Source organism: Anabas testudineus, chromosome 16, assembly GCF_900324465.2.
Source record: "Anabas testudineus chromosome 16, fAnaTes1.2, whole genome shotgun sequence".
NCBI classification, from domain to species: Eukaryota; Metazoa; Chordata; class Actinopteri; order Anabantiformes; family Anabantidae; genus Anabas; species Anabas testudineus.
In genome coordinates this window covers 16,266,530-16,280,139 of record NC_046625.1, presented here as the reverse complement: position 1 = coordinate 16,280,139, position 13,610 = coordinate 16,266,530, and the positions used below count along the sequence as shown (strand labels likewise).

The following is a 13,610-nucleotide window of genomic DNA, read 5'->3' as shown; positions in this document are numbered from 1 at the left end:
AGTACAGCAAAATATCAAAGTATTTCCTTTGTATATTTAAGCTTACAAATGCTTAACTTTCAATACTTGAAAACATCTTTTCAGAAAAAAACATTAAATCAACCAGACAGAAAAAAACAAAGCAGGCAAATCTGTTCAAGTGTAGGGGTACTGCTATCTGTGACTTTTCATTCACATTTTTTTGCAGCAGAAGCAGCACCCCTATTAAACTCACATGACCTCAAAGATACTGCATCCTCTAGAGTTCTTAGATGCATAACTTTACTTTTCACAGTTCACACCCTGATAAGCACTCAGTGAATAAATCATAAATGAGAACATGTCACAGGCAAGTCAGCAAATTCACCTAGACTTTTATATACCAATGTTTTTCAATTTATTTTTATAGGTAATTACTCATCCTAACAGGTCCATGAAGGTTCTTAACCATCCAGGTCATGGTTATCCCAAATATACTAGTGTACTCAGTGTCAATTGGACTTGCTTTGGGTCCTCGTTTCTTCAGTTTTAACAAACTGGCTAAGTGTTCCAGGTATTTTACTGCTGTGCAGTTGATAAGTCTGTAACATCTCAAAAGTCATTAAGTCTTGTGGACTGTTGTCCCAACCAACCATTACGTGCTACTGTGTTTCTGGCGTGTGTTAAACTGACCAAAAGGAAATTCCATGACTGCAATTCAAGTATCATCCCAATACTTTAAGTATTAAATAGTTCCATCCCATCCACTTAAATGACCATGACAACAAGAAAACATAATAAATACCTACCTCGTTCTTCCAGTTGCGTGCTAGGAAGTGTTCTGCCACGTGTGCAGGTAATACATTTTCCAGCAAAACTCGATTTAGGTTCTCCATGGTTTCAATCTCCTCACATTCCTTCTTGAATTTGTTCTTCCACAGAAAGTCTAACCTACAGTAATACTCATTCTGTTAAAAGACAGGTGAAGAGAAGGTATAGCTGTACAGTTGCTTCCATCAAGTCGCAGAGAAAAATAGCTACAGAATGACACTGTAAAGGCTAAAATTAAACATAGAACAGAATGGGTTAGAAATCATACTTGTGAAAAAACTTATTCAAGACTTGGCTTTGGTTAAATAATGTACAAGGCAAGAGAGAGTAAATCAGGACAGGTGGGACTAGTAAGAATTTTCTATTCTATTCTATATTCTATTTTGTTTAAAGCACTTCAGATCAAAAGGCTGCATCAACCAAAGATAAACATGTTTGTAAGATGACAGAATGGAAATGGTTCAAGCAGAATGGGCAAAAACTAATGAACTGAAATTTACATATAAGACATTACAGACATATAATTACTTTTTACAGTCAGAGAAAAGGAGGTGGTGCAAAGACAAAGTATGTGTTTATACACTTCAGAGCAGTGTGAGACAAAACAGGTATTAATAAATGGCATCTGTAATTTCTCCTGTACAGACAGTTGCCCCTGGCATCTTTTCACTGATGGGGACATGAGTAATTTGTCTTCAGGAAATATATGTATTATCCACTCAAAAGCAATCTGCTTAATATTAAGCATTTTTAGTCTATACCCAAATCCAGCAGTATGTGTTGCGGGAAGAATACTACTACATTTCCACATTTTGAGACAGGGAATTACAATGTCAGAAGCTGTAATGGCAGGGATGGCTGGAAAATAAGCCGGGCTGGACCAGGGTTGCTTAGTTTTCACACCTTAGTGCGTTTGCTTTGGTCTGAATCAGGGGATATAGTCATCAGACCTGGTGTCTGTGGGGCACTTCACCTCCTCAAGTCTTCACGTTTGTCAATGATTAATCAGAAAGCATGTTTTAGTGGACAAATTAAATAAATTGAAATTTACACACTACCCAAAGCCCTCATGTGATTCATAGCATTTGGTCCCGTTTTGGTTTGGTTTGGTTTTGCTTTCTTACCAGGAGGACCGCAACAGTGTTCACTAGATGATGCAGATCGAGACCACCTCTCAAAGGGGAAAACAAACTTGGCTTTAAATGAACTAAAGCCTGTAGGTGTGAAAGCACCCTTAAACACATATGTAATCGAAATGTAAAAAGCCTTACACGGGGTTGGCTAATTTAAATACATACAGTCGACGTTAGAGGCCAATATTCGACTGTAGCTCTAACCTTTTCAATAACCTTTTCTAAAAACCTTTTCTTTTAGAAGTGCAAATTCATCATAAAAAATCTTAAAAGGAAATCTCTCATTTACAAAAGCCCATAATTCGTCCCCTTAGACAACAATTACAGTAGGTGTGGTGTATTTCAACAAGACACCTTGGAATCATGGTTTTCCAAGGTGTCATATATATGTCATATAGATGTGTGTATGTATGTATGTATATATATATATATATATATATATATATATATATATATATATATATATGTATGTATACATATACATATACATATACATATATATATACATATACATATACATATATATATACATATACATATATATGATAAAACAAAATTAAATATGTGGTGCAAGATTGAGTCAAGTGATGATATTGATGTACCAATGCACTTTGCAGTTATGAAGGAAAACTCCATTGCTTCATAACTGCTGAGGTGAAAATGTGTAGCAGAAGAGAGATAATATCATTCAAACTATTCTACTGTGGACTTACCTGTCTGGCAAGCACAAGCAGAGTGATGAAGAAGATAAAGAGGGAGATGGAGCCCATACTCTTTAAGTCTTTGAGCACTCCTGGCCTTGAAGGACATAGTGAAGAGAAACAATGTGTTTGGGTGTGAAGAAAGAGAGAAGAAACAGAAAAAACTGAAAAACCATTAAGAATGCAATCAGACATTTTTGACATGTGTAACATCATTGGGTAGCAGATCATTTTAGTGCAAGCTGTCACTAAATTAAGACCACTACTTCTGCTTTGCTTGCTTCTGACAAGAGCTTGTTTACGATTTACATTCCAGGAGCTGGACAAATCAGACATGGAAAACACAAACAGGAAGCATGAATTGTTTTTTTCTTGTTTGTTGTTTTTAACTACGGAAACTATCAAAGCAGTTCTATTTGACATGTCTTTCCTATTTTATCTTACAGCTGTCCAAAGCCAAAATTTAATGGATGAGCAGGAGCAAAACATTATGCTATTTTTGTTGCTCCAGACGGATGTGTCTAAAGAAAGTTGTTTTACATACAGTACATGTTTTACTTGTGTACATGACTTTACTTGAATATGTTGGGCTGCAGGCCCAATCATCTGGCCTTGTATGATCACATGCAGTGTCTACCTGGACCAGTCTGACAAGGTAGACAGACAGACACATTTTGTTTCAGGTCATGGTCAAGGTAGACATTAGTCTGCCAAGCTTTCTGGTCATGAAAGCATCACACATGGTCTTGGCAAAAGCATGAATTCTAAAATCTGTGTGAAGTTTCTCTAACAAATTTGGGAAACAGTTCCCACCAATTTCGAACGGAGTTGCTATATAATAGCATCCATCCTGACCCGTGAAAACCTGTCACTAAGGGGGAGGGGAGTACCATTTCCAATCATTCAGCTTTACCAATAACAGTCACCATCATCAGGTTTGCAGTTGAGTTTAAGAAGCAGCAAGGGTGCTGACAGGCTGTATATTTAAAAGCAAAGCTTTTATCTGGGCAAAAAGCCAAAGTGTCCTTTGAGTAAAGATGGTTCATCACAGGTTTCTTTTTAGAGTGGAAGGCATCACCCTAAGTCTAAGTTGACGTATAATGCAGGCATTACTAAAAGAGGTAGGTCTGAATCAGTGCTGCCGTTTTCAAGCCTAGCAAACCTAGCAGCAATTGCAACCATCATCTATCTGTCCTTTGCCTTGTGATGCCAAGGCATGAAGGACACCATGTCCATCCCCAGGGCTGAGAGTGAGCAAACATGATTTGCAAATGGTGATGGCATAGAGAATTTAGAAAAATACAGAACTGCAAAACTATCAGCTCCAAACTCAAATGAAACTCTACTCATATTAGCTGCTGCAGTGCTCTTGAACACAAACGCACACAGAACAAGAAAAGTGCAGTTCACAGGCTGCAAGAACACAGCAGCCTGTGATAAGACAAAGGGAAAGAAAAAGCAAATGGCAAGCACTTTGAAAGTGAGACAGGATAATAAAAACAGACAACTTAAAAGAAAGCTCCCAAAAATGACCAAACTTCCCCAAGTCCAGTTTGATTACGAGGTTACTTGCTTGAGCTGTAAGCTATGTCAACAAAGCAACCCTAACTCAGTTTGCCTGGTTAGGGTTGCCTTTTTCTGTTGCTGTAGTGTTTGCGTTGCAGTTTGGAAAAATCAGTTTGGCAATTTTTGCTCTACTCCACTATCAGTGGAACAGGAGGCTCTCCAGTCAGGTTATGGAAACAACATGCCAGTCTTACTTAGCCCATCCAGTTTTTCACTGTATACTTACCTATCCAGGCTTTCAGTCTTGTACAGGAATCTGCTATACTCATCCAGTAGGGAAGCATGTGTTTGTAGAATAATGACATTGTAGACCACCACTGCTGTCAACATGATAACCATCTTCAGCTCATAGTTTATCCTCAGGAACACAGAGCAAGATATCAGGCCCAGGATGCAACTGTAAATTAAATACTACACAGACAGAAAGATTGTGAAATGTGAAATAACTTTGTGAAATGTGAAATAAATCAAATTAATATATTGAATTGTGATAGCATTCATTTTCACTTACAGGAAGGTAGAAATTGTTTTTGCCAGTGAAATTGATTGGTAGGCCATTATGGTAAAACATTGTTTCATTGGATGAATTGTAAACAGGAAGTGGTGGCAACACATTGTCTTCCAAAAAGAACTAGAAAGAAGAAGAAAGAAGTGAAAAAAGTACACACAAACATTTTTTGGGCAGTGCTAAAAAGGTTTTTGAAGAAAAAAACAAACAAAAGGAAACAAACAAACAAAGAAACATAACTGTAATACACTGCTCGAAAAAATAACACTATAATAAAACAACCTAGATCTGACTGAATGAAATATTCTTATTAAATACTTTGTTGTTTCACACAAAAATTATCAATGGAAATCAAATTTATTAACCCACGGAGGTCTGGATTTGGAGTCACACTCAAAACAGAAGTGGAAAAACACACTACAGGCTGATCCAACTTTGATGTAATTTCCTTAAAACAAGTCAAAATGAGGCTCAGTAGTGTGTGAGGCCTCCACGTGCCTGTATGACCTCCCTACAACGCCTGGGCATGCTCTGTGGTCTGTGGTCACTACCTGCAGAACCACTCCTTTATTGTGGGTGTCTTGCTAATTGCCTATAATTTCCACCTGTTGTCTATTCCATTTGCACAATTGCATGTTAAATTCATTGTCAATCAGTGTTGCTTCCTAAGTGGGCAGTTTGATTACACAGAAGGGGGATTGACTTGGAGTTACATTGTGTTGTTTAAGTGTTCCCTTTATTTTTTTGAGCAGTGTATAAATTACAAACTGCATTTGCCTGCTTTCCTTTCACAGAACCACACGTAAGAAGTCTACATTTTACTTCCAAGAGGAAATAGAATTTTGTTAGGTAAGAGGCCAGTGGTGACAACCATTCAATAGTGTTGTTTAAAATGAACCTGCAGGAAGAGATGAGGATTGGCTGCCCCAATGAGAAAATCCAAGTTAATTTTGTTCATCTGCCCTGAGCGACTAACCTATGTCGGGCCCAAAACAAGATTATAATCTCTGGAATCGATTTGTGTGAAGGTCTAAATCAGGGTCCTGACACCATGCTTTATCATGTAACTTTTCCACAAACCTCAGGCTACTATTACACCTTTATTCTCTATCTACGCCTTTTTATTTTTGTCCTTTTCTCTCTACAGAAATAAACCTCAATCCCATAAAGTATTTTCCCTATCACTCCATAAAATGGCAGTGGTTCTGTTATAAATGAAAACCATAATCTCCATGTTTACGTGTTTAAAAGCCAACTACTGTAAGATACCGCTTGGCAAGAGTTAACTAGGCAAAGCTAATATTCCTCTGCATTGCTTGTGATTTGAAATATTCAATTTGTTTATGGAAAGCATAACAATAAATACTATGTTCGGATTCTCGTGCATCCACAGCCCCTAATAATATTTGACATATTTACTGTGGTTATGCACCCTTTTATACAGTTTCAATAATTTTTGTTTTTATATTTTTATTAACTCAGCAGACAGCAGTATTAATGCCTAATAACAATACCTAAATCAAACAAAAAAAAAAGTGATTGTGTGACATGATTCATTTGTTGACAATTCTAATTACAAATAAGGCAGTGTCACTGTAAGGGTTTTGACAGTTCATTCCTGAGTCCCTAATTGGTGGGGACTCTCTCTTACTGTAGTATCTGCACATAAATGCTTACCATGTTGAAGACTGCCATTATGAGTATTAGAGCTGTGGTTGTCATGGTGAGAGTGATGCGAGGCCATGGCTTGTTGGCAATAATGACTGATGACCTCAGCAGCCACATCCAAGAAGTGGAGGCGCTTTTACTCCAATGCTGCAGAAGCACATACACAGACACACACAAACACAAGAACGTCTGAGGCAGAGTACACAAGAGGACTAGAGCTCAGAGATATTAAAGGGCATGAACACATTCAAACATACACAAAAAAAGAAGAGAGGAACACAAGTACATGTGAACTAATCTAAAAAAAGTATGCACAAATTCTTCTGGTTGTACAAAAATTTAAATAAATTACAATTACATGACATGTTTACAAACTGCACGACCCAATACTGATTGATATGGTATGAAATTGATTTCTTTAAACAAGATAATATTTTTTCTAAATTGAGAGCAGACTTAAATTATATCATGTTCAGATTTTGTAATGCTTTCTCTCAAAACTCTACATTAATAATCCTTGTTTTTTAAGAGAGTGTTTGAAAACCTCAGAACTGCTTCTCTGCTTTTTCCAGACATTGCAATTCTATAGGCCTCATATGACTGCTATCATCAGCAAGTACAAGTAAGGAACAGAGATGGATTTCATCTATCAATCTGAACCTCAGACATCCTGAGGGAGCTAATAGTAGAGTCAGTAGTAGAATCAAGAATCCCTCCTGGAATGGATGCCTTGCATTGGACATTTGCTAAGCATACAAAACTGGTAGGAGATCTTGAGGTAGAGCCAGAACTCTCAGGTGGGACTACATATGTCTCAGGATCCCCCAGAAGGGGCACATATAGACTATCTTGTTACACCTGCATTTATACCCCAGATAAGCGGAAGAAAATAGGGGATGGATAGATGGATACATAGGTGGATGCCTCAGTGGTGCCAAAAAGCGGCTGGTTAGTGTAGTGGTAACGTCACGGTTGTTCAAATCTCAGCCGTGGCCTACCACCAGTAGGGGTCCTTAGGCAAGACCTCCTCACGCTTACCCTGCCTACCCTTGTACCCTACTTTTAAGTTGCTTTGGATAAAAGCGTCTGCTAAATGACTAAGATGTAAATGTAAAAGACTTGAAAAGCAAAAAAATGATGGGTATACAATTCTATATATGTGAAACTACATGCAATGCGATGTAAGCAGACAATATACTTAAAAAAACAAACAAAAAAAAAACTTTCATTGTCATTATAAAACCCTAACTTTCATCATAAGCAAAGCTAAGCTAAAGGGGTTATTAATTTGAATCCACTCCCTGCTTCACTGATGGGGTAAACATTGTGCAATCATGATCCTCATTTTCACTGTCCTGTTGCCTTCAGCTGAAAGTGTTTCATATGGGACAATAATAGTGAAATCACAAATTATTTACTTGATTATCTTGAGAACAATATCAGAGCATTGCTAGGGCAGAGTGGATGTGACATTTGAGTAGCTCAGAATATACATTAAATTATAGTACAAGTATAGCATACTTCATGATGCATGATTATGGGTATTGGACACAGATTAAAGACAAAATGCCATTAAAAGATAGGAAAGACTGTTGCCTGGGTTCTTCACAAGTCAAGCTTTATGGGAGAGTGGCAAGGAGAAAGCCACTGTTGAAGAAATCTAATGTTAAATCACGACTTGAGTACGCAAATAGGCATGTGAAAGACTCCATGGTCCAGTGAAAGAGGGTTCTTTGGCCTGATTAGACCAAAACGGTGCTTTTTGGGTATCCGACAAGACGCAATGTTTGGAGCACACCAAACACTGCACATCACCACAAACACACCATCCCCACTGTGAAACACGGTAGTGGTAGCATCATGATGTGGGGATGCTTTTTGGCAGCTGGCCCTGGAAGGCTTGTTAAGGTAGAGGGTAAGATAAATATGGACAATCCTGGAGGAAAGACTTATTCAGTCGGCAAGACAACTACAGCTTGGGATAGGATTTGTTTTCCAGCAAGACAACAAGACGAAGCAAACAGCGAAAGATACACAGAATTTGTTTACCAACAACAAGGTAAAAGTTCTGGAGTGGCCGAGTCAAAGCCCAGACCTCAATACAATAGAGAATTTGTAGAATGGCATAAAATTCCAGTGTCCAAATGTGCAAGCATAATTGAGACCTATCCACACAGACTCCATGCTGTGGTTGCAGCCAAAGGTGCATCTACTAAATACTGACCTGAAGGGGGTGAATATTAATGCAAACATTTTATTTAATTGACATTACTTTGTAGAAACCTGTTTTCACGTTAACATTAGTGAGGTGTCTTTCGGACATTTTTTGTCAAAGTCGCCAACTTTTATGCAGCAAAGTCCCATTAGAGAGTGTATCCTGGTTAAATATACTGTTGGTGTTAGTATAAAAGGCAGCTGATGTTTGCAGTAAATGGATTTACTCACCAGGAAGTGACCAATGAAACAAATCAAGAGGATCAACGAAAGGATAAAAAAAGCCATTCCAAAGGACATCCCCAAGACAGTTGTCCTAAAATAAAACAAAAAAAAAAGGGACATCAAGATTTCCCTCAAGTTTATTTATCTTGTGCAACATGTCATTAAGCACTGCTCAAAAGGACACATAAGAAAAATGTGTACTTTTTATGGCAAAATAAATTATAATTATAAATATTTCCAAAACAAGACGCAGTGAAACATTATGTTAATGCTAATCTTGATATCATTATATTATGAAGCACACATACTTTGGAAGGACGAGAATCTGCACAATGAAAATGCAGAAAAAGATGAAACAAGCGCAGGTGACATAGTATTTGAAGGCCGGCAAGGTTGTTGCTCTGTACTAAAAGGATGACAACAAAAGTCAAGTTTCAACAAAGGGCTTGTAAAACTGATTCAAAGTACTTCAGAAATCCCTCAATTGCACACTCAGACACTACAAGGTTCCAAGGTAAGCAAAAAATTGTCAAAAGAACATGCACTAACAATATGTTTAATAATTTTCTTTGAAAAAGCTACTCCAATACATTTGTGGAGGAGTAAATAATGTTACTTTACCTCGATTGCCTCTTACCTCCTTCTCCAGGGATTTGTTGTGAAAGAATAATGATATTCTTTGGATGTCCTCAGACTTGAGCCACTGTCTGGAAGCATAAATACTCAGTTATGGTCCAGACAAAAAGCACAAAAGAAGCATGATAAAAATAAATTATATGTGAATATGCAAAGAAAAAAAAATTAGATTTATGCCACAAATTGTTTCATTTTACAAGATCACAGACCACATCATATCAGAATTAGGGCAAGCTCTAAAATTTTCTACGTCCACTTTTTTACACAGTAACATTAATTACTTTTTTGAGAAATCACCCTTACTTTTGTGAATTTATCCCATCAAAGGTCCTAATCATCCTTTGATTGAGTTCCTCCTCAAACCTTTTCTTCTGAGACTTTGTCCTTTAATGGGTAACAAGAAAAAGATACAGAATATTTTTTACATTTACATAATATTAGTGGCACATCAAAGCCTCTAGCAGAAGTCTAGTTATATTAAACATCTTGTCATCTGTCTGGATGAGGATAATCCTGCCAAAGAAAATAGTGCTGGGGCTTTAAAATTAGTTTGCCAGCTTGCCTTTCTGATCTCCTCTGGAAGTGATACTGCCCCATTGGCACATCCTATACACACAGCAAGGAAAGAAAGACAGGTTACAAGCTACAGCTCAAGTTAATTATTTAAATCGCAACAATTGTGTAGGAGAAAAAAAACATACTGCAGTGTTGATCTTCCCATTATCATTAGTCATGCTGTCTCTGTGGTGCAGATTGGCAAAGGGTTTGGCTGCTCCCCATGACTCCAAGTAACGTGTCATTCTGACTGAGGCCCTCATCTTTGCTCCATCGAGAGGGTGTCTGGTACGGTAATGATGCTGTGGGCTCCGATGTTCCACCTGGACAAACATATAGTTTTGTTTTACGTATTTTATTTTTCACTGTCCAATATTTATTCTTGAACATGACATATGTGGTATGGCACCTTTGGGTTAATGACAAGATAAGTGATGACTTCATGCTCCTTCAGGTAGGGGTCCCTTTCCTGTCCATCTCCATCTTCTACTTTATAAGCATCTTTGAGATGCTCCAGTGTCACTGAGGTGATGTGGACTCGCCTGGCAATGAACAAAAAACGAATAGGTTTTCCACAAAACATCTACCAAAAACATGAAAACAAAAACAAAACTCTAACTGTCAGCAAAAACTGACAATTATATCAACACAGTGGTAAACATGCACCTTTGTGAAATTCTTTGAAATGTGTTGCTGAAATCAAATTAAAAATTAACATGAAAAAATAAGCAAATTATTTTTTACATTTTCAAGTTTCAAGAGTGCAGTATCTCAACCTTCTAGAAACAAGCTTGTATTTCACTTCATGCTGACTCACCCTGGTACCCCTCCTGCCTCCATATGATTGGCCAGTGTGACATCATGTGACCAAACATCATACTGCCATTTCTGAAGTCCAATGACGCCACATAGGACATTCCCTGAATGCACACCAACACGCATGTTGATATCAACCCCTGTGGCATCTCGCACTTTCCTGTTGTGCACAAAATAACAGTTTTTAATATGGAGCAAAAAAATAAAAAATAAAACTATCACCCATACCATTTATCTGGTTAGAAAAGATGTCTGTGATTGTTATGGTAAATGTGTCACATTCAAAAATATGCTGCAGGCGACCAAAAGATATTACCTGCAATACCCAATATTTTCACAAACCTAATGAGACTAGAGTCTTCAAGGTAAATAAATAAGTCAATAAATAAAATGAATAAAAAAAGTACAGCAATAAGCTTGAACTAATTTTAGAGCTGTTAGAAGCTAAAAACATTTGGTTACAGTATAAATACACATACCATTTTAAAATTTGTTGCGGTTTTTCTGTAGCAGCACTGTTCTGCAATTTGCACTTACTTGATGGCCTCACACATGTCCAGACCCATTTTCACACAGTTCTTAGCATGATTTGGCAGAGACTCTGGTAGGCCGGACACACAGTAGTAACAGTCACCAAGGATTTTGATCCGCATGCACTCATTTTCCTGCATATAAAATGTTGAACACAAGCACATATAAATCGGGTCAGGTAAAGGTCCCACTAACAGACAGCTTTTTAATTTAATCACATAACATTTCGACAGAAAATTCTCCCTCAGCTTTTCATTTAATGTGCCTTTTAGCTACAATTTCTTATTCTGTATTGAAGTCACTGTGAGTGGGGAAAAAAGGTCTCTACAGTTTCTATGATTTGTGTAAACTTTTGTCAATAAACAAGAACTTTTCTAGAATAAATACTGCATGTTTACCACTTACATCGTATTTCTGTGTATGCTGCTACATTTTTAACATATTTGCAAAACTGCATTGTTTTGGCACTGTGTGAAGTCAGATTTTGTGTTACGGAACATGTATTCTTATTATGTCATTACACTTGAATTTTTACTTTGTTTAATGCCTCAGCTGGTAACAAGGAGGGATAAGGTTAATAACCTATACTGTAACCATGGCCTAAAGTGGCTTATGGAGAAATGTTGTGGCTCTACATGGCACTTAGTATAATAAAATTAAGTACAAACAGAAGATTGTACATTTTATCCGTTTCATGCGTTTAAAACATGTTACCAAATTATTAACCCCCCTCCATTACCCTGTTATTACTGTACTGTACTAAGTGCAGCCTTTATTATAGTTATTATACATTTCATGTGTAAGATGTGTACTGTAGGTTTTTTCAATGTTCAGTCTCCCTTGAAGAAGAAAAAATAGCATTCTGTTTGGATTTTGTTAAGTAACAATAAGGTAAGTGTTTACCTTTGCAATTTGATCAAATTTTCCAAACAACTCATTCAGCATGTGCACGAGCTCTCCAGGTGAGCAGTCACTCGCCAGCCGTGTGAATCCTACTATATCAGCATAAAGTATACTAGGGGTGGAAAAATATATATTAATTACCCTACAGTACCAGGATGTAATGTTTTCCAACATTTTTGTGGAAGTCTTATAAGTAAAGTACAGTACTGCTTGGTCACATGAGTAGTACATCCAAATAAATACTACATACCTGACATTAGTGTGTCTCTGGACATAGAGGTTGTGAAAATTGTTTGTGTTCTCAATTTGACCAAAGTTTGGGCCTTTGAGTCTCTGTATGATCTCAGCTTTCATCACACGGGCTATGTGAGCTGGCAACAGTGACAAGAGGAGACGCTCCTGATGGCAATAACAAAAACACAAACTGTAGTAGTAGTATAGTGATTTTCAAAGAGTAAAAAAAGAAGAGGATTAGTCAAATTTAAACAATCAACACTTGTAATACATATTACTATAAAACTAATAAAAATGTAATATTTGTTCAGCAATTAGTTTCAGCTTCAGTTTATTTTTTCCACAAACACTACATTTTCACAGAGATCAAAATTAAATTCAATATTTTTCTTTCCATTATGATAGGAAGAAAACATTTCAAACATAACCATAACTTTAAATTTATTTTTTTTAAAAAGAAAGCTTTCAGATTCATTGTACAACATAAAGAGCAGAGACCTTAACTATACTTTGAAAAAATTGACATTTTGAGTAAATTGATAGCTAGTTTGAAGCATTAACGTTAAACAGTACACAGGTATCTATCTCCATTATGTCTCTGGTCTCCATTAAAGCTTCAAGTGCTAAGTAATGTAATGTATATTTTTAAATGTAATGATATATGTAAAAACATGCTTATTAGTTTATTGTCAGCAACCAGCAGACACTCACTTCATACCATCACAACTTTGTTTCATTGAATGGTAGCTTAACCACTTCTCAAAGACTACTGTGGATTGTACTCTAAGCAAAAAAGGAAGTTAATGTCTCCAACATGGCAAGTTGACCACTGATCATGTCCCTGCACTGATACTGAGACTCTGAGGGTTCCAGGAGATGGAGAGATCCTCGGAGGCTGCTAACAAAAACTGCCAGGACTGCGGTTTATGATGAACTGACATAGTGTAGTCCCGCTTGGGACAATCAAACTGTAAATGTATGCACTCACTGTTCTGACGAGTACCTTGAATAAAAGCAAGCAGCAGACAGCATATAGTACGAGTTTACTGAGAAATATGTCTCCACACTGTTCCGACCATCTGTCACAAACAGCAGTGGCACTCCAGGGCTACTGTGAAACACTACACCCAA

General features: G+C 37.1%; 1 protein-coding gene across 3 annotated transcripts in view; it reads right to left on the bottom strand.

Moving 5' to 3' along the window:
- The window catches only part of adcy2a (adenylate cyclase 2a), a 44,988-nt gene that overhangs the window by 8,891 nt on the left and 22,487 nt on the right, over window positions 1-13,610 (bottom strand). For all 3 annotated transcript variants that reach the window (XM_026371511.1, XM_026371513.1, XM_026371514.1), the window contains 16 exons: window positions 12,496-12,644; window positions 12,246-12,357; window positions 11,349-11,476; window positions 10,813-10,971; window positions 10,405-10,537; window positions 10,142-10,318; window positions 10,003-10,046; window positions 9,744-9,824; window positions 9,442-9,511; window positions 9,113-9,210; window positions 8,811-8,895; window positions 6,375-6,512; window positions 4,701-4,820; window positions 4,416-4,600; window positions 2,636-2,720; window positions 768-926 (listed from right to left, as the gene is read on the bottom strand). In XM_026371511.1, coding sequence (XP_026227296.1) covers window positions 768-926; window positions 2,636-2,720; window positions 4,416-4,600; window positions 4,701-4,820; window positions 6,375-6,512; window positions 8,811-8,895; window positions 9,113-9,210; window positions 9,442-9,511; window positions 9,744-9,824; window positions 10,003-10,046; window positions 10,142-10,318; window positions 10,405-10,537; window positions 10,813-10,971; window positions 11,349-11,476; window positions 12,246-12,357; window positions 12,496-12,644 — 1,923 coding nt within the window. The remainder of the gene's footprint in view (window positions 1-767; window positions 927-2,635; window positions 2,721-4,415; window positions 4,601-4,700; window positions 4,821-6,374; window positions 6,513-8,810; window positions 8,896-9,112; window positions 9,211-9,441; window positions 9,512-9,743; window positions 9,825-10,002; window positions 10,047-10,141; window positions 10,319-10,404; window positions 10,538-10,812; window positions 10,972-11,348; window positions 11,477-12,245; window positions 12,358-12,495; window positions 12,645-13,610) is intronic.